Below are 20,202 nucleotides of genomic sequence, written 5' to 3' on the forward strand. Positions count from 1 at the left end.
GCTTTCCTTGTTAATCCCACCCTTCTTCCACTCCTTGTAGGCTTTCTGCTTTTTCTTAATCACCTCTCCGAGATGCTTGCTCATCCAGCTTGGTCTACAACTCCTGCCTATGGTTTTTTCCCCCTTTCTTGGGATGCAGGCTTCTGATCTTTAAGTCACAGCTGCAGAAACTAATTCCACGCCTCCTCCGCATTTAGATCCACAAGGTCTTCAGTCCAATCCACTTCCCTAACTAATTTCCTTTATTCTTTAAAGTTAGCCCTTGAGAAGTCAAAAACCCTAATCCCAGATCTATTTTTGTTTATCCTTCCATCTAGTTTGAACTGAATTAGCTCATGATCACTCGAACCAAGGTTGTCCCCTACAACCATTCCTTCTATGAGGTTCTCACTACTCACCAAAACCAAATCTAAAATAGCATCCCCTCTTGTTGGTTCTTCAACTGCTTGGTGAAGAAATCCATCTGCTATCACATCCAGAAAAATCTGAGCCCTATTATTCTTGCTATCACTTGTCCTCCAGTCTATATCTGGGAAGTTAAAGTCTCCCATGATCACACATTTCCCATTAGTGTTTACTTCCTTAAAAACATTAAAGAGGTCTCTCTCCATATCCAAATCAGATCCCGGCAGTCTGTAGCACACCCCAAGCACTATCTCAGGGGAGGCTCTAGTAGCTTTCTTTCCCAGTGTGATTTTTGCCCAGACAGACTCTATCTTGTCCATTCCATCACTTCTCATTTCTTTACAGTTAACCTCCTCATTGGTGTACAATGGTACTCCACCACCTTTGCCTTTATTTCTATCTTTCTTAAACAGCACATAGCCTTCAATACCTGTACTCCAGTCGTGACTACTATTCCACCATGTTTCTGTTATCCCTATAATATCAGGTTTCACTTCCTGTACCAGTAGCTCTAGTTCCTCCATTTTGTTCCCTAGGCTCCTCGCATTAGTGTACAGACATCTTAATTTTTGCCGTTTGGCTTCACTGACATTCTTTACCCTGTTAGGCACAGACAGTCTACCACCAGCATCACCTGTTAGTCTGCTATCTACACTACCCTTCCTCCTTATGCCAATTCTTCTGTCCATGACTGTATCCCCTCTTACTTTGTTTACTTCCCTCTCAAGGTTAAATTCCGGCGTGGAGATCTCCTGGACATCTCCCACCCATCTTCCCTAAATTCCTAGTTTAAAGCTCTCTTAATCAGTTCGGCGAGCCTCCATCGTAGAAGTCTATTTCCCTCCTTACTCAGGTGAAGTCCATCCCGAGAGAACGGTCTTCTATCCGTAAATGCTTCCCAATGGCTGTACATTCCAAAGCCCTCCTTATAGCACCACTGCCTGAGCCATCTGTTGATCGCCATAATCTTGTCACACCTTTGTCGCCCTTCTCTAGGAACTGGCAGAATCCCACTGAAGATCACCTGAGCCTCGATTTCCTTAAGCATCTTCCCCAGTCTGGCATAGTCTCCCTTGATACATTCCAGAGAGTATCTAGCCGTATCATTTGTTCCCACATGAAGGACAATCAACGGATTCTTTCCCGTTCGCGCTAGGATCCTTTTCAGCCTCAGGTCCGCATCCTGTATCTTAGCACCCGGCATACAGCGCACCCTTCTGTTCTCCCATCAGCTCTAGTTACAGGTCTGTCTATCCTTCTCAGTAAGGAGTCTCCAATCACGTAGACCTGCCTTTTCCTGGTGACAGTGTGATTCTCTGGTCTATCCCCTGCACCCACTGGCTGCAAGTCCTCTTGATTTCTGTTCACCCTTGCAATCCTCCTGGGGCTTATATTTGGTGTTGCCTCCATTGACTCCTCCCCTCCTGTTGCAGGACTGTCAGCTCTTCTCTTTTTCCTTGCCCTCTCTCCTTCAGCGACCACCTGCTGTGCCCCTTCTTCATTTTCCAACTCTGCAAACCTGTTCCTGAGTTCTATTTCTCCTTCACTGGCCCGTCTTTTCCTCTGCCTGGTTCTTAGTCACATGCTTCCACTGTCCACGTTCCTCACCCAGCAGTCTGTCCTCTGAATTCTTTGGTCCTGCTTCCATCTGCACATCTGAGCTTATCCCTTCAGCCCCTTCGTGTCTGTGCACCATCATCTGCTCAAAGCCCCTTCTAAACTTAACCAGAGTTTCCACCTGCATCTCCAGTCCTCGGATCTTTTCTTCCATCAGCTCTATCAGGCGGCACTTCATGCAGACAAAACTCTTTTCAGGTACCCCCTCCAGGATCATGTACATGCCGCAGCTTCCACATCTAGTCATCCTCATTGTGTCTTTCATTGCTACCTCTGTATCAGTCATCAGTCTGTATTCCCACCTAAAGCCTGGTAGTCCACGGAACACAACACAACACAAACCCCTAGCAGGCACCAGACCATCACCCAATCCCTTAACTAGCCTGTCAGTTCTTCTGTCTTAGTCTCCCCCGCAACCTCCCCCTGTAAACTCCCTCTGAAACTGCCGTTTACAGCTCTGTTTGCTGGCTGCTGTGCCGCTGCAACTGTCTGTGCCGCTGCCTGACACTTTTGCTAATAACATCAGCATGCACACTTACTCAGAGGCTGGTCTTTTCAACCATATATGGTATTTTCCCCTCTTACTTTTAAGAACATAAGAACGACTGTACCGGGTGAGACAGAAGGTCCATCTAGCTGAGTATCTGTCAACCGACAGTGGCCAATGCCAGGTGCCCCAGAGGAAATGAACCTAACAGGCAATGATCAAGTGATCTCTCTCCTGCCATCCATCTCCATCCTCTGACAAACAGAGGCTAGGGACACCATTTCTTAGCCATCCTGGCTAATAGCCATTTGTGGACTTAACCACCATGAATTTATCCAGTTCTCTCTAAAACGCTGTTATAGTCCTAGCCTTCACAACCTCCTCAGGCAAGGAGTTCCACAAGTTAACTGTGTGAAGAACAACTTCCTTGTATTTGTTTTTAAACCTGCTGCCTCCTAACTTCATTTGGTGACTCTAGTTCTTGTATTATGGGAATAAGTAAATAACTTTTCCTTATTCACTTTCTGCACATCATTCATGATTTTATATACCTCTATCATATCCCCCCTTAGTCTCCTCTTTTCCAAACTGAAGAGGCCTAGCCTCTTTAATCTGTCCTCTTATGGGACCCTCTCCAAACCCCTAATCATTTTAATTGCCCTTTTCTGAACCTTTTCTGATGCCAGTATATCTTTTTTGAGGTGAGGAGACCACATCTGTATGCAGTGTTTGAGATGTGGGCGTACCATGGATTTATATTAGGACAATAATATATTCTCAGTCTTATTCTCTATCCCCTTTTTAATGATTCCTAACATCCTGTTTGCTTTTTTGACCGCCTCTGTGCAGTGCGTGGACATCTTCAGAGAACTATCCACGATGACTCCAAGATCTTTTTCGTGACTTGTTGTAGCTAAATTAGCCCCCATCCTGTTGTATGTGTAGTTGGGGTTATTTTTTCCAGTGTGCATTACTTTACATTTATCCACATGAAATTTCATTTGCCCTTTTTTTTGCCCAATCACTTAGTTTTGTGAGATCTTTTTGAAGTTCTTCACAATCTGCTTTGGTCTTAACTATGTTGAGTAGTTCAGTATCATCTGCAGACTTTGCCACCTCACTTTTTACCCCTTTATCCAGATAATTTATGAATACATTGAATAGGATTGGTTCTAAGACTGACCCTTGGGGAACACCACTAGTCTCCATTCTGAGAATTTACTATTAATTCCTATCCTTTGTTCCCTGCCTTTTAACCAGTTCTCAGTCCATGAAAGGACCTTACCTTTTATCTCATGATAGCTTAATTTACGTAAGAGCCGTTGGTGAGGGACCTTGTCAAAGGCTTTCTGGAAATCTAAGAACACTATGTCCACTGGATCCCCCTTGTCCACATGTTTGACCCCTTCAAAGAACTTTAATAGATTAGTAAGATGCGATTTCCCTTTACAGAAACTATGACTATTGCTCAACAGTTTATTTTTCTATATGTCTGACAATTTTATTCTTAACTATTGTTTTGACTAATTTGCCCGGTACCGATGTTAGACTTATCGGTCTGTAATTGCTGGGATCACCTCTAGTGCCCTTTTTAAATATTGGTGTTACATTAGCTAACTTTCAGTCATTGGGTACAGAAGCCGATTTAAAGAACAGGTTACAAACCTTAGTTAATAGTTCTGCAACTTCACATTTGAGTTTTCAGAACTCTTGGGTGAATGCCATCTGTTCCCAGTGACTTGTTAATGTTGAGTTTATCAATTAATTCCAAAACCTCCTCTAGTGACACTTCAGTCTGTGACAGTTACTCAGATTTGTCCCCTAAAAAAGCCAGCTCAAGTTTGGGAATCTCCCTAACATCCTCAGCCATGAAGACTGAAGCAAAGAATTCATTTAGTTTCTCCACAATGACTTTATTGTCTTCAAGGGCTCTTTTTGTATCTCGATCATCAAGGGGCCCCACTGGTTGTTTAGCAGGCTTCCTCCTTCTGATGTACTTAAAAAACATTTTATTACCACCTTTGGGGTTTTTGGCTAGCCGTTCTTCAAACTCCTGGTTGGCTTTTCTTATTACTCTCTTGCACTTAATTTGGCAGTGTTTATGTTCCTTTCTATTTGCCTCGCTAGGATTTGACTTCCACTTCTTAAAGGAAATCTTTTTACCTCTCACTGCTTCTTTTACATGGTTGTTAAGCCACAGTGGCTCTTTTTTAGTTCTTTTACTGTGTTTCTTAATTTGGGGTATATATATCGAAGTTGGGCCTCTGTTTTTTCTTTCTTTTTCTCATTTGTACATAATTACAAAATAAATGTGTTCACTTTCTGCATGTATCTGTCCTTCAGAATTACTCTCCTACACACTAGTGTGCATAACAATGTTATTGGGGAGGGAATTCTGTACAACTTCGGGGAAAAAAAAAATGTCTTCTCTCCTAAGCATTTGTATGCATGGATGTTCCCCTTAAGCAACCATGACCAACTATTAACTAACTTTTTGATATTTGGATAATGGATTTACCCACACAGCGCATCACATGTGGGAATAATAAACTTGAAATTACTTGAATTTATTTCTGCACCCATGTAGTAACCTTCTTCTTTATTTCTGATTTCATGTAAAAAATTCAAGTAACTTTATATTCCTCTGTCCCCACCCAGCAAGGCCCTGCATTGCAGGAGGCCTCTCTTCAGCGGTGAAGGATTGGCTAGAATGTGAAGCAAGGGGCTCTTCCTTTTCCTTCTCTGCACTCCTGACACAGATCAGGACTCAAACTCTGATTTCTTCCTCCACCAACCCCCAGGAGAGATGGGATGTTAAACAAATACATTTTTAAATTTGTACAAGCAAACAGGTTATGGTTAGGGTTGGAAGGATTCAGTTTTTATCAGTAAAGGGTGATTTCACTGTTCACACACACATTGAAAAAATATTTCCATAAATAATCAAAATGTGCAGATAGGCAAAGTAAGAAAAATGCTGCTTGAGAACTTCAGTTTGATTTAAGGATATTTACTTTGTATATTTAGATGCAATGTTGACAATTTGTGTTTTAATGGATATACAGTGTTCACTTTTAGAATCTATGTCTATTAAATAACTTATTGCCTGACTCTCCCCCTGTAATTTCCTGCAACTGTGAAAATTTAAATCAAAAACAGAAAAATTGCTAAAAACCCATTCATAACTGTGAATATTTAAATTGATACAAATTTTAAGGAATCTTAAAATAAACATCAATATTTGTAAAAATTATGCGAAAATACATTCTTCCAAGCCTTCTAATGGCTGCTATTTCCTATTATTCTTGCTTGAGGAATCATTTCATCTGACAGGATTGCATTAACCTTCATCTCTGTACATCTGTATAGAGTCATCTTTACAATTTATTTCCTGTAATGGGTCTCTCTTAAAATGGTAATTATAGTCTGAGAAGCATCAGCTAAACTGGTTTTTGGACTAATGCTCTTGGTAAATGGATTCCATTACGTTGAGGAGCAGGGACTACTTTGTCTTGGCACAACTTGAGAGACATCTCAGACTTTGATTTTCAGGAAATCATTGGTATTAGCAACTTCCTTCCTTCAAGAACAGGTTGCATTTTAAGCTTGCTTTTTCTTAAGAAGAATGTTTTGAAGTGCAGTTAAAATCTGATTATAACTAATTTTTCAACCAATAAGCTGAACAGTATCAGGTAATTTAAGATGTAAAATAGTGTTTTGATGAGTAAGGTTACCAGCTAGATTCAGTTTGAAAATAAGATATTTATTTTATTAAACCTTGATGACTTTGCATAGTGTTTTAAGAGCCCAGGTTTTTCTCTTAGGTAGCAAAATGTAGTCAGTCTAGCATGTGAATTTCTGTTTGGTGATATTCTTTGAGGGGGAGAGACTGATATTTGTTGTATTCTCACTGCACAGATTGGTTTTGCAACTTTTTGTCCCATTGCTTTTGCTAATAACATCAGCGTGGAGGTGGTCTTCTGTATGCTATTGATAGGCTAACACTTCCAGAGCTACCTGCCAACCAGTTGGAAAGAACAATCTAAATTCATGGTTTCTTTCTCCAAAAGAAGGGAAATTGAAGAGGTCTGGTACTAAAAGTATTAATTGTTTTCTAAAAAAATAACAAATTCTTGTTTCTTGAAAATGTTGCAGCCATGATCAGGACATGTCAGGATTCTTTCCCCATATCAGTTCAGAGTTCTTTTCACTAGTCTTACTAATCAAAGTAGACTGTTACTACAGACTGTTGCAAAGCAGCAGCAAACATTCTTACTGCTTTTATTTCAGGCAGACATGCTGTTGGAGAAAGCATATTGTGCATGCATATGTACTTGTCAATCTCAGTTGAAGAGTTCTGTTTAAGAAACTGACCCTAGTCTGATATAGCAACAGGATTTATTGCACATTCGTAGATGCTGTAATTTGCTTTTAATCGTGCACAAATTGATCTTCCAAATCCTGGAGTCTAGAAGTTCTGGAGGGGAGAGTTACCAAACCTTGAAATCAGATATTTCATTGTCAGTTTTAATATTATAAATCTCGTGAGACTGAACAGTGCAGTAACCTGTTTTAAAGACTGGTTACCATGGCTAATAAATCAAGAAGATCTCCAGATCAGATGGCAGGATTTGAATCTTCTTCAGTTCTGATATGTGGAGGACTGTTATAGGGATTAATCAATCTGACCACTCTTATTTTTCTTATAAATTATTTAAATAGCCTGGGTCCAGTCTACAGTTTAGACAGGAAGATGTAAAATTGCAGTGCCCTTAAGCAGAAACCAAAATACCAAATCAGCAATACTTTGCATGTCTTCTACAAAGCTCTCTATAGCAGGATGTATAAAGGTACTTCTCTGAGATCGATCTCTGTTTGCAAGTACATATAAAAATACAAAGAAGTCTGAGACACTTACAGTGTGCATCTTTTCCTCCGTTGGTATTTGTCTCTGTGGGTTTAATCATATATTCTTTGGGCACTCAAAACTGTCACTGACATGAGTGGGAGTTTGCAGTGTGCAAGGAATGAAGGTCAAGCTCACTAAGGCTTGATCTACACTACAGAGTCAGATTGACATAGGACTGCTTAATTATGTCAGTGTCTACACTACAGCCTTGCTCCCGCCGATGTAAGTGCCATACCATGTGGACATAATGTGCTTAGACTGATGTAGTTAGGGTGACGCAGTGTCAGTGCAGACACTGTGGGTTACTTACCTGGACTGTTAGCTGTCATTCTTGTCAATTTTTTGGCTCCATGCTGAAGCCATGAAATTGATAGAGCCAGGCTTGCAGCTTGGGCTGTCAGCCTGGGGCAGGTGAAGGGCTCCAGCTTAGAGCCCGTCTGCCCTCTGGGCTCCCTGCTCCGAACTGAGGAAGCATCTGGGCAATAATCCAACATATATTTTTAAAAAGTCTTAATCTATACCAAACATTACCGAGTCAGCAGTGTGAACACAGTAGGTAATTAAAGCACTGATAACCAGTAAAATAAAACATTAAAGTTTTGTCCTATATATTTAATACACATTTAGAAAAAATGGTAGCTTTGATAATGAAAATGACTAATTTACAAGATTGTGGAAATCAGGATTGTGGAGTATAGGAAAAGACTGATTGTTATGCTTCTTAGGGGAGGATAATAACTTCCAGAGCTGCTCTGTGAATATTAATGAAAATATTCTTTACAGTTAAAATCAAAATGCGTTAGTTTTGAAGCAAGAAGCCCTAAATACTAGGCAATGTCCAATGATTTGTAAGGGAAGAGGATAAACCATTGAAACAAATGGCCTCCCTGTACTGGAGTTTCATAATAGTCCCATCAGTAGAAGGAGAGAGGAGTCATCTACGCTGGGATGTCAAACAAGCTAGTGCCAACTGTGTTTAAAGGTAGCCACAAACCTGCTGCATGAGCTTGGGCAATTCACATAATCATTCTGTGCCTCTTTGCTATTTAGATTGTAATTGTGGGAAGGACTTTCTCAATCCATGTGTACACAGGGCCTGGTGCTATGGTGCCATAATTCAGTTAGGGTCTCTAGGCACTACTGTAATAGAAATAAAAAATAAATAACCCCTAGCTTATACAATTCTACTCCCAGTGCGGACAGCAGGTAACAAATGTAGGAATGGCAAAATTCTGTCAGAATTTGATGTAAGCTGGTGGAAAAACTGAGTAGAAACAAAAATACAGTCATAGGCAGTAAAGTCAGTTCAGCAGGAGTGAATCTTTTATAAATGTAACCATGTGACAGAAGCAAAATGAGTAACAGACAAGCCTGGGCAGGAACCACTGCATATGTCCAGATGCTCTTCTTTTGTCTCTCCAGCAGCCCTTTTTAAAGTCCTCTTTGCACAAGTGTCTAAGGAAGGGACTTGGGAAAGCAAAACTTTATTTAACTCCTTAGGTGCTTGAGACTAGGCAGTACCTCTGCACTCTGATTTGGGGAGGGGGGACAGCTGGGAAGAATGTTACCTAGTATTTCATTGTGAGTTGAAGTAAATTATTTTTTCTCTCCTTCTCTCCCTTCACTGTCCTCTCCCCCCCCCCTAAAATGTTTGATCTATGATAATAGTTTCCTTAGTGGTTTATAATGTGACCAGCTGGGAGGGGAGGATAACACGTCCCATTGATTAGGTGTTTTATTGTTCTAGTAGCTTTATGCCCACTGTTTCACCTAGAAATGTGTTGCAGTTCATGTGACTCTTTAGAGCTATTTATGTATAATGATACTCAGACTGCTAGTAATAAGTTACTTCATCTTGAATTTTCTGTTTGTATAGCCATGCTGTGTTCACTGATGTGAATTCCATAGTTCGCTATCTGGCTAGAGTTGCCACTTCTGCAGGACTATATGGTTCTAATCTTCTGGAACACACTGAGGTGAGAAACAGCCATTCATACTTGATTTTTTTTCATGTGGTTGCATTTTTGCTCATTTGGGGATTTACCTACATAACCCTTAAATGATGGACCCTCATATAGAAAAATGGTGCAAATACTTGGGCCACTGAAGCTACATTTTTGTGAAGCTGCTTCCAACTACACACATGCATAGATCTAAACATGGGAGAATTAGTCACAATGGCTCCTAACTATGCTGGTCTCTGACAGGGTGTACATTTCTTTCTCTCCATCTCTTCAGTTTTGATACTATCACTTCCTCTGTGTACCGTTTGTTTTTCTAACAGAGCTGTTGCTTGTGGCCTCCATCAGAACTGCTGGGTGAATTATGCACAAATAAAATATGTTCCTGTGTGGAGATATCACAAATTCTTACCCCAACCAACCACTACACTGTTTCTTTTTTTGCCTCATGGAGCTCCTGGCTAAAAATTGCTTATAATTCCCGGTCTCCACACTGTAGCCAGGCAGCCTGCATTCTGGTCTGGGACTCTGGGTGCACATTTGCCAAGTTGTCAGGATTTCCTCCCCTGGAGTCCTAAATTTTCCAGAATTTCTTCAAAATTAAACCTAGAGATGAATCTAGTTTCCATAACCCAAAGAGATCCTTCTTAGTTATCTTTGTTCATTTATATGAACAAAATGAAGTTATTACAGTTATCAGGACTTGGTATGATGTGGAATTGAGGAGGAAATTTTCCTGGCTTCAGCCCAGAAGAGCCATATGTTGAATTTTAAACTAGGTGCCTGAGATTGATAGTGGTAACAGAATCATTTTGGCTGAGTTAGTGTAGGGTTATTAGGGGGTTGACCCACACCTACCCTACAATATTCTTTTAAAGCTATGGAGATCAATCTTCAACCCTGGCAATTGCCTACTTTTTCATGTAAGAGAAGAGTGCTGCTTCGTTACGTTGCTTATGAATTTTTAATCGTTCATAGCTTTTTGTGGTTAAATAAATTAACTTCCTGACCCATAGAACTTGAACTGTGAATATGTGCAAGACTTAAGTGTTCAAAAACACATTTGCAAGGTCAGTAACTTTGATATAGTACATTTAATTCCTAGCTATTGTTTTTTTTTTCAAGAATAAAATTAGTCTTTGAGAAATGTTAAGACAGCTGCATTTGTGGTGGGAATATTTTAGAACGTAACTGTAAATGAGAGTTGAATTTTGTAGTCCTGTAACATCTGTGCCTGCCACGTCAGCTTGGCTGTTGGAAGAATTCCTACTGCAGTGTACATATGGAATAGATTTAGAAGGATTTTAAGAGATACTTTGCAACTGAGGTATCAAGTTTGTATGCTAGAGCCAGATCCTCTGATGATGTAAATGGGCATGGCTCCATTGAAGTCAGTGGAGTTGTCTATTCATACCACTTGAGGATCTGGCCCTTACTACTTGATTATAGATTTTAAATGTGGACATTTTTATTTCCTTCTTGGAGTAAACTTTTTGTGGGGGTAGGAGAGGAGGAGGAGGTTGGGAATACAGTGGGAAGAACTAGTGTGTGGTTTTTTTTTTTAAGTGAAAGATGGGGGATGGTGCATAATGTCACTAATATACAGACAGGAAGAATGAATGGAATCAAATGGAACAGGAATACTGTCGCTTAACATTAAGGAATAACTCTGGATTGGGGTGGGCAAACTTTTTGTCCCAAGGGCCACATCGGGGAACAGAAAGTGTGTGGCGGGCCATGAATGCTCACAAACTTGGGGTTGGGGGGATGGGCTTTGGGGTAGTGCTAGGGATGAGGAGTTTGGGGTGTATGAAGTTGCTCTGGGATGGGATCCAGGGGTTCGGAGGGCAGGAAGAGGATCAGGGCTGGGGTGGGGATACGGAAAGGGGTACAGGCTCCACCTGGGAGTGTGGGCTCTGGGGTGGGGATGGGGATGAGAGATTTGGGGTGCAGGAGGATGCTCCAGGCTGGGATTGAGGAGAAGGGGGATTAGGAGTGGAGGTGTGAGGAGAGGCTCAGGGGGTGCAGACTCCAAGCGGCGCTTACCTCAGGCAGCTCTTAGAAGCAGTGGTATGTCCCTTCTCCGGCTCCTATGCGGAGGCGTGGCCGGACAGCTCTGCACACTGCCTCATCTGCAGGCACCACCCCTGCAGCTCCCACTGGAGTGCATAGGAGCCGGAGAGTGGTCGAGCCGCGTGGTGCTGCCCCCCAGGCAGGCTTAAAATGACTTGGCCCACGGGCTATAGTTTGCCCACCCCAGCTCTAGATTCACGACAGTACATGAAAAATTTGAATTCTCTTTATTAATCTTTAAGTATCAGCAGTGTTTGAAGAAGATCATGGCTTTTTTTGTAATGTGCAATCTAAAAGCATAGTCAAAAGCATGAAAGTCATTTTATGTTTTAGACCAAGGCAAAATCTCAGACTGCCGGACATCAGTGGCCAGATTCTATCCATTGCACTTGTCATTCTGAAGCAATTCCATAGTAGTCAATGGAATTACCAACAACAATTTGAATTCCTGGGGGAAATCTGTTCCAAAAAATTAAAAATTCTACACACAATATTTTAAAATTCTGCATATTTTATTTGCCAAGGTAGCACAATATAATCACACCAGTTACAATTCTTTTGATAATTTATTTCAATATACCTGTCAACAAGTATGTCTGTAGCAATACAGACAACAAAAAAGATTCAAGAAATGTTTTTTGACAAATAGATTCCTTACTAGGTATATTAACAGAACTTTGAGTAATAATTCATTTAAACTACAGTACAGAAATATTTATCACACCCCTTAGAAGCAGTACAAAGGCTTGGGGAGAAGTCAGGGGTAATGGAGGAGCTGATGGAGAGGGAAGTAATTGCTGGGAAAGAGTGTAGGAGTGAACCTGAAGGTTTATTTTGTGTATGGGAGAAGTATGGAACAGGTTTGGGGTTGTTTGGTGTTTAGGGGGCGGGCAAGGGGGAGTTGAAGAGCTTCCCCCCTGCAGACCCTAGCTGACCACTAGCCTCTCCCAGTCACTCAACATCCCTCCAACCCCGTCCCCATGTGGCCCTACACCCCCACTCAGCCACCTATCCCCACTCCTATTCAGCCTCTGCTCCAGTCTATTTCCCCCCCACTAGCCCTTCTGAACCCTAGTCTGACACCCCCCCCAAGCAGCCTTCTGTGCCCTCCTCTCTGTCCCCCTCTCACATATCCATGCTTCCTCGCCTAGCCCTGCAGGTAGGGCACTGTAAGGAACACAGCCTCTGCTCTCTCCCTTTTGGGTGCTGACTGCTACGGCCGGTGAGCCTGCTGCCTCTGTTCTGGTGCCACACCATCCCTGCTGGGTGAAAGCTGTAACTGCAGAGCTTTTCTGGCACATGTATTTTCTGCAAAGGAAAAGAAGATCTGCAGGACATGTGAATTCTGCACATGCACAGTGGCACAGAATTCCCCCAGGAGTATATTATGCAGTCCTGCCTTTAGTGCAGGAGACTGGACTAGATAATCTCTTGAGGTCCCTTCCAGTCCTGCACTTCTGTGATTCTATGATTTTATATTCAGAGCCATGTATTTAATACTACTGCCCACTTTCTGTGAATGATAGACTTGGATGTGGTTTTTTGACCAGCAAGAATTTCTATTACTTTAAAGGGTTTTTTATGTTAAATATGATGTTGACCTCTTTGCTCCTTAAAATTAGATTGACCATTGGCTGGAATTCAGTGCGACAAAGTTATCTACCAGTGCCCAGTTTGGTTCAGCACTCCTTGAGCTTAATCACTGTCTGTCTCTGAGGACCTACTTGGTTGGAAACTCCCTGAGTCTGGCAGATTTGTGTGTCTGGGCTGTACTAAAAGGTATTAATTATACAGTTGTTCTCACAGGTTTGCAAATGTGATACAATGCTAAAATCTGTTTCCTTTTAGTCTCCAGTTTCTGCAACTATTTTTAATAAGGAGAATTTTGTAAGAGTAAGATCTGGTAATCATAAGGGTTTTACGTGTCTTGATAACAACTGATGTTTAAGAAATTTAATGATAAATCATCACACCATAAATTTGAGTGTCTTTGGTCTTTTTCTATTAAAATATCAGTTTTTCATGGGTTGTGTTTTTTTCTTCTCAGATATGAAAATATATTCTAGGCTAACATTTTGCACCTGACTCTAACCAGGGTGTAAATTATCCCTCAAATCTCATACAAAAATGTTTAATTAGACTGCGTTGTTGTTGTTAGAGGGAGAAATCTAATTTTGCTCGGTTTGTGTGTTTTCATTGCATAAGTTCGACATCCAGTTGGAGAATAGCTGCTGCTGTGTTTTTTTTTTGACCATTTAACTTTTTTTAACTATTGTATTCATGGGGGAGGCATGGCCATATCACCAATAGCTTTAGTTTCTATAATTAGCTCTAATATGGATGTAGGTGAAACACAAAGAGGTTCACATCTTTTTTCCTCTGGAGACATTAGGAAAGATTGCAGAGTCTCCTAAAGTAAATGCATTGTGTTTACCCAGTTTATCTATGGTAAAGTATCATTTTTTCACAGCTGGTTGAGATGTGAAAATGGTGCAGCCTATTTTTAATCCACATTGGCATTTTAAAAATGAATGTTACTAAAAGTCCAGCTATTCTAGTTATAAGGTTACAATTTTAAAACCAGATTTGTTTCCCAACAGGCAATAGTGCATGGCAAGAACAATTGGAGCAAAACAAGGCTCCAGTCCATACGAAGCGCTGGTATGGCTTTCTTGAGGCACAGTGTACCTTTCAATCAGTGGGTACCAAGTGGGCTGCAGTTGCATCAAAGACCAAAGAGGTAAGCTTTGTTCTAATTATACAGTGAAGGTGGCTGTTCTGTTTGTGAACTATAGTAAGTTTGTATCTTCTTCCAGTAGCTCACTTTAGAAAGTATGTTAAAGGGAATTATTTATACTGTAAACCAAAGGCTTTAAAAAATCCTTATAAAACAGTTACCTTAGTAATTTCATCCCCAAATGTGCATGGATACTGATAGGGTGGGTCAGCTCTGGGAAAGCGACTGTGTAAAAATGGCATCTGTTACTCAGATACTTCATATTTGTATTCAGAGTTCAGTCTGCTTGCTTTAGTAGCAAGTGTTTTTACAATTTTTGTTTGTACTGCAAAGCTATCTATGGTAGAATGAGATCAACAGAGTTGTTAACCAAGTTCTATTTGAAGGCAGTGGGATAACTGAGCATGAAACTTGGCTTTCGGAAATTTTCTCTCTTGTAGTGAGAAACAGAAAATCCATTTGGACTTTCTAATCCCAGATTAAGCTTGCAGATGCACCTTCTAACTTTGAAACTGAACAAGCATGATATGAAAGTCATCTGAGCAAGGGACCCCAGGTTGCCATTTTTCAGTCTCCTTTCAGAGAAGAAACATGCTTTAAGTGTGTGTATCGTACAGCTTGTGTAAGATATTTAATGGGGTAATCCTTAATTTTTAAGGCAACAGAAAAGAAACAAGATGTTGGGAAATTTGTGGAACTCCCAGGTGCAGAGATGGGGAAGGTCATTGTTCGGTTTCCTCCTGAAGCCAGTGGGTAAGATGATCTGTTTTAGCCCACATTCCTTTCAAAAACTGTAAGACAGGAGAGGGATTGTGTTTTATCTTGGAAATAGTTACCAGATTAGTGTGTTTTTAATAACTGAATTCAAGGCTCTCTCCTGCCCTGATGATGGTCATGTGTTTAGTCAAGGATGAACAGTGTCTTAGAGGTGATTTCCATAACAAAAGAGAATTTTCGAAGTCAGTTACAGATGTTTTCTGAAATGTTGTTTTTACTAGCAAAGGTTTACTCTTACCAAAGCTGTCCTTTACTTAGAACCTCACCCCATAAATAACAGTAAAAAGAGCACTAAAAATACCATCACCAACTCCATAAAATGTTGTTTTCCAGTTACTTTCTATGTCCCGTTTTCTCTTAGATGGATTTGATAAAGTTTAAAATTGCTGTTCAATGCATTTTTTCTGTAGGCTGGTTAGCCAGCATCTTATGACTTGTTTCAGACTTTGCAGTACTGTTTCTCATTCTGATAAGATATAAATCTTGCTATTTGAGTACTACTAATATTGTATATGCATGTAATTTTACAAATGGTGTGCGTGAGAGAACCATAAAAGAAAATAGTTTGGTTTTTGGAATCTATAGGGTATTCTGAGGGGAAGATTCCCACTGCCATGTGTAAACTTCTGGAAAAATGAAATCATCTGTAGAAGTAACAGTTCATGTACTTTTGTGGATTTGGATTTATCCAAGTTATTGAATACCTCTGCTACCGTATGGTGGAATTCACTAACCTATCTGAATTCCCCAGTGTTTTGACGATTACTCAGTGCAAGTGTTTCAGAATGTTATGAACTCTTTAAAATGGCAATTTAAAAAAGATTAGTTTTTTATTATTCAAGTTAAAATCAAATTCAGTGTACACTAATACTAAAACAGTTTATAATGTTGCAAAGAGTAGTTTTGGTCATATCTTCAGGTGCATTATGAAGCCCTAGCTTTGAGATATAAAATCTGACGGTGGTATATACTATGTAGCTCTCTCTCTCTCTCTCTCTCTCTCTATCTATCTATCTATATCTATCTATCTATCTATCTATCTATATATATATAATATTAAATTGCTTTAATAAATGTTCAATATTTCAATAAATATAAAATAGCTTTTGGTGGTTGATTTGTTTTAAGTTTTAACCTATTCTCCATTTCCCCCTTAGATCCTAACAGACTATATCCTACAAAAGAAATATAAATTAATCTGCTGCCACGTTAACCTTGTTTTCTGAAATGTCTTTATTTTTAGTTATTTACATATTGGTCATGCAAAAGCTGCTCTGCTAAATCAGCATTACCAGGTTAACTTTAAAGGAAAACTCATCATGAGGTTTGATGACACAAATCCTGAAAAAGAAAAAGAAGACTTTGAAAAGGTACAGTAAGAGAACAGTGGAAACCATTCATTGGAAAAAGCAATTCAAAATTAGAACGATAGGCAGGCTTGCTACTTCAAGGGGGCTCTGTAGAACTGTAGTATTTAACTTTGCATGAAAACTCTTCCAAGCCATCCCATAGTTGCCTTAAAAACCAAAGAGCTTTTGGTCCAGTAGCCTAATTATTCTATGATTTCCCCATTCTTTCTTGCCCCTCCTCTAGTATTTATAATCTGTATTAAATCCATGTAAATCTGTTGTCATTCGGTTTATAGACTCTGCTGTGTTACTTGACCTAATCACAAATGGCAATCATGGTACTACTTTAAAAGCTTTTGTAATCTTAAATACAATGGCTTCAGTGACAGTAACTTTTAGTAACAAAAATCCCAGATCCACACTAGGAAATTTCCTAGGTGTCCAATACTATTGAAGCGGTTTAGACCTTTTTAATAACTTATTCTTGCTGCCACCTTTTCAGTATTTTGTGGCCTCCATGAGGTGAAAGAAAGAGAGGAATCTGTATGATTTCCTGCCACTTCCAGTCTCAGGCTTGCATCATCATATAGGAGACTTGCACTATTCTCTTTAGCCTTGGCACCCTCTCCGCCCCCATGCCAGGGGAAGCTGAGGTTGCCAGGCTGTTTAAAGTCCAGTTTGCTCCACGAGCTCCTGGAAGTGACTGGCATGTCCCTGTGGCCCCTAGGAGCAGGGACGACCAGGGAAACGCCTCACACTGCCACTAAGGCCAGCTCCGCAGCTCCCATTGGCTGTGATTCCCAGCCAATGGGAGCTGTGGGGGCAGCACCTGTGGGCAGCGTGTGCTGTGCAGAGCGTCCTAGTCCCTCCTTTGTGGGAGTAGTGTGGAGCCAGGGTAGGTAGGGAGCCTGCTTTAGCCCTGTTGCACTGCCAACTGGGGTGAACGTCACCCGGCTGGAGCTCGCACCCCGACCCCCTGAGCCCAGATCAGAACCTCCTCCTGCACCCTAACTCCCTCCCAGACCCTGAACCCCCCCCCAACCGCCTCCTGGATCCCGTACCGAGAACCACCACCTGCACCCTTGCCCTGAGCTTGCTCCCATACTCCAAACCCTTTGGCCCCAGCGTGGAGTCCCCGCCTGCACCCCAAACCCCTTATTCCCAGCCCCAGTTGGAGCTCTCACCCCCTCCTGCACCCCAAACCCCTGCCCCAGTCCAGAGCCCCCTCCTGCACCCTAAACATCTCATTTCTGGCCCCACCCAGGAATCTTGGGGAAGCCGCCTCTATCTCTGCCCCCTTGCAGGCCTGGAGCAGTGAGTGCTGGCTCACCCTGCGGGGGAAACCTCGAGCCTCTGCACCCCATCATGGGGCTGTGTGTGGCCCACAACTGCCTTTTTTTTTCTTCTTTCTTCCCCTTGAGAGTCAGTGGCCCCGATAGAAAAAGGGTTCTCTACCCCTGGTCTATTAAATGTACAGCAAGAAGAACTTGTTGCCAGTTTTTCCTCTCATTTTCTTCTCCCATCCTCCCCTGGAGGAGCTGTTGTCATTCTCCTGTTGGATAGCAATCACTACCCATGCATCCCTTTGATAACTTCAGTACTACGAATTAATGAGCCAGTTGATTTTCATGTGTGCCATAGTATATTAATGGTTCTTACTGCTGCCTTTGGCAAATGGAGACATTGAAACTCAGAAGGAGCTTGGCATAGAGTTAGAAAGCTTCTCTGCATGTCTGAATATTACAGTATAGCTCTTTGCAGGTTATCCTGGAAGACGTTGCAATGCTGCACATCAAACCAGATCAATTTACATATACCTCAGATCACTTTGAAACTATAATGAAATATGCTGAGAAGCTTATTCAAGAAGGGAAGGCGTATGTGGATGATACTCCTGCAGAACAAATGAAAATGGAGCGTGAGCAGAGAATAGAATCTAAACACAGAAATAACTGTAAGATGCTTTATGGCTCTTCTCCTGGCCCTGTTATCTTTATCAGTGGAATATAATCTTGTTTCATTCTATTGTTAATCTTCCCACGCATCTTTAGTTTTAATTGTATACTGTGAATACTTAACAAGCCAGTAGGAACACTGAGGTCCTCAGTGCCGTGCCCTTCAAGACTAAAGAAACTTGTTGTAACACACCAGTTTATTACATCTATGTATGTTCACAGTACATATGTACTGTACAATCTTACTCTCACCTACCAGTGTGTGAGGAATGCTGGACTGTTGGATATTGGATCTAGACATGTGCAGCAATAACTTTGATGTTTGACAATGTCAATCACAAAATATGGTGCTAGAGACTGGTCAGAAATACCTTAGGTAACTTAAAAGTATTACATTTTTTGTTTGGTAGCTGTTGAGAAGAATCTACAAATGTGGGAAGAAATGAAAAAGGGAACAGAATGTGGACAAATGTGTTGTCTACGAGCAAAAATAGACATGAATAGTAACAATGGGTGTATGAGAGACCCAACCCTTTATCGTTGCAAAAACCAACCACACCCACGCACTGCAAGTAACTACAAGTATGTTCACTTTCTATTAATATTGACCTTGGTATGCTTCTTTTCTACTCTTCAGCAGGTTTCTTTTTTAACTACCTGGGAGCTGCTTGCATTTTCTCAACCAGAATGTGTAGCTAATCTGCTTATAGAAACGATAAAACTTCTTCAGAAGATATTTAAAACGTGAGCTCTTGCCAGCATTTCATAACAGTACCCACTGATGAAAATTCTGTAACAGGTCCCTATTCTCATGTCTTTGTAAGCTGGGCCATTTAAAAAAAAAAAATCTCTCCACATGTGATTAATACCATTTTTCTTAAGAAATCTTGGCAAACCAGATTACAAGCAGCCAAACAATTGGATTTTGTTTTTACTTAATCTCTCAATTTAAAGAACTTTGAAGGTTACACTTTAATGTGAAGTGGTGTCCTTGACCTATTTTAGCTGAGTGGCAACTGCGCCTTCATAGCCACTATTCTTTTCATGCACTATGAAGAGTTACTTCATGTGCACTGAACTAAGACTATTTGCAGAACACTAGTTTATTCCTTACTTGAAACACCTGTTTCCACCCGCTCTTCCCGCTGCTATAGCTTCAACAGATGGCAAATGATGACTTGATGTGAATGTTGAACTGAAATGGTGGCTTTGGCTCTTGGTAGAAACGCATTTAAAACAGAGGCATGATCTACACACTTGTAATTGACAAATCACTGCCTCTGTTGTAGTAATCTCTGATTGTTGAAGTTTAAATTATGACCTGAACATGGATATCTTTTTTATGATACATATTGGTACTAGGTGTAGGGGAAAATGTAGGTGCTGAAAATTTTTTCTTGACTTTTTTTTTTAAATATTGAGGGATTGAATTATTTGATAGTTTTGACTTCGCTTATAAAATGTCATTTAATATATTTTAATTTGTTTGGGTCTTTTTTATAGAAGAGCTCAGTATCAGATGTGCTATTTTAACTAATTCTTGATGGAGTTTTGGTGACCATTTTTTAAGGATTTTTGAGTGATTGTAAAATACGGAGAAGTATTTAGTTTTATGGATATGGTTTTCAGATGCAGTTAAACTATGTATATATTTTTTTCCTGGCTTATTAATTTAAGCTCTGCTTTCTTTTTAGTGTTTATCCTACATATGACTTTGCCTGCCCCATTGTTGACAGTATTGAAGGTGTCACACATGCATTAAGAACAACAGAATACCATGACAGAGATGAGCAGTTCTACTGGATCATTGAAGCCTTGGGCATAAGGAAGCCATACATCTGGGAGTACAGTCGTCTAAACCTCAACAACACTGTGCTATCTAAAAGAAAGCTCACCTGGTTTGTCAATGAAGGGCTGGTAGATGGATGGTAC

At 40.7% G+C, this 20,202-nt stretch overlaps 1 protein-coding gene across 6 annotated transcripts in view; it reads left to right on the top strand.

The window, feature by feature from the left end:
- EPRS1 (glutamyl-prolyl-tRNA synthetase 1) overlaps positions 1-20,202 on the top strand; it is a 65,166-nt gene that overhangs the window by 8,342 nt on the left and 36,622 nt on the right. For all 6 annotated transcript variants that reach the window (XM_030557481.1, XM_030557482.1, XM_030557483.1 and 3 more), the window contains exons 3-10: positions 9,295-9,394; positions 13,075-13,231; positions 14,053-14,192; positions 14,848-14,942; positions 16,210-16,336; positions 18,077-18,269; positions 18,681-18,852; positions 19,965-20,198. In XM_030557481.1, the coding sequence (XP_030413341.1) occupies positions 9,295-9,394; positions 13,075-13,231; positions 14,053-14,192; positions 14,848-14,942; positions 16,210-16,336; positions 18,077-18,269; positions 18,681-18,852; positions 19,965-20,198 (1,218 nt within the window). The remainder of the gene's footprint in view (positions 1-9,294; positions 9,395-13,074; positions 13,232-14,052; positions 14,193-14,847; positions 14,943-16,209; positions 16,337-18,076; positions 18,270-18,680; positions 18,853-19,964; positions 20,199-20,202) is intronic.

This window comes from Gopherus evgoodei, chromosome 3, assembly GCF_007399415.2.
Source record: "Gopherus evgoodei ecotype Sinaloan lineage chromosome 3, rGopEvg1_v1.p, whole genome shotgun sequence".
In the NCBI taxonomy this organism is placed as follows: domain Eukaryota; kingdom Metazoa; phylum Chordata; order Testudines; family Testudinidae; genus Gopherus; species Gopherus evgoodei.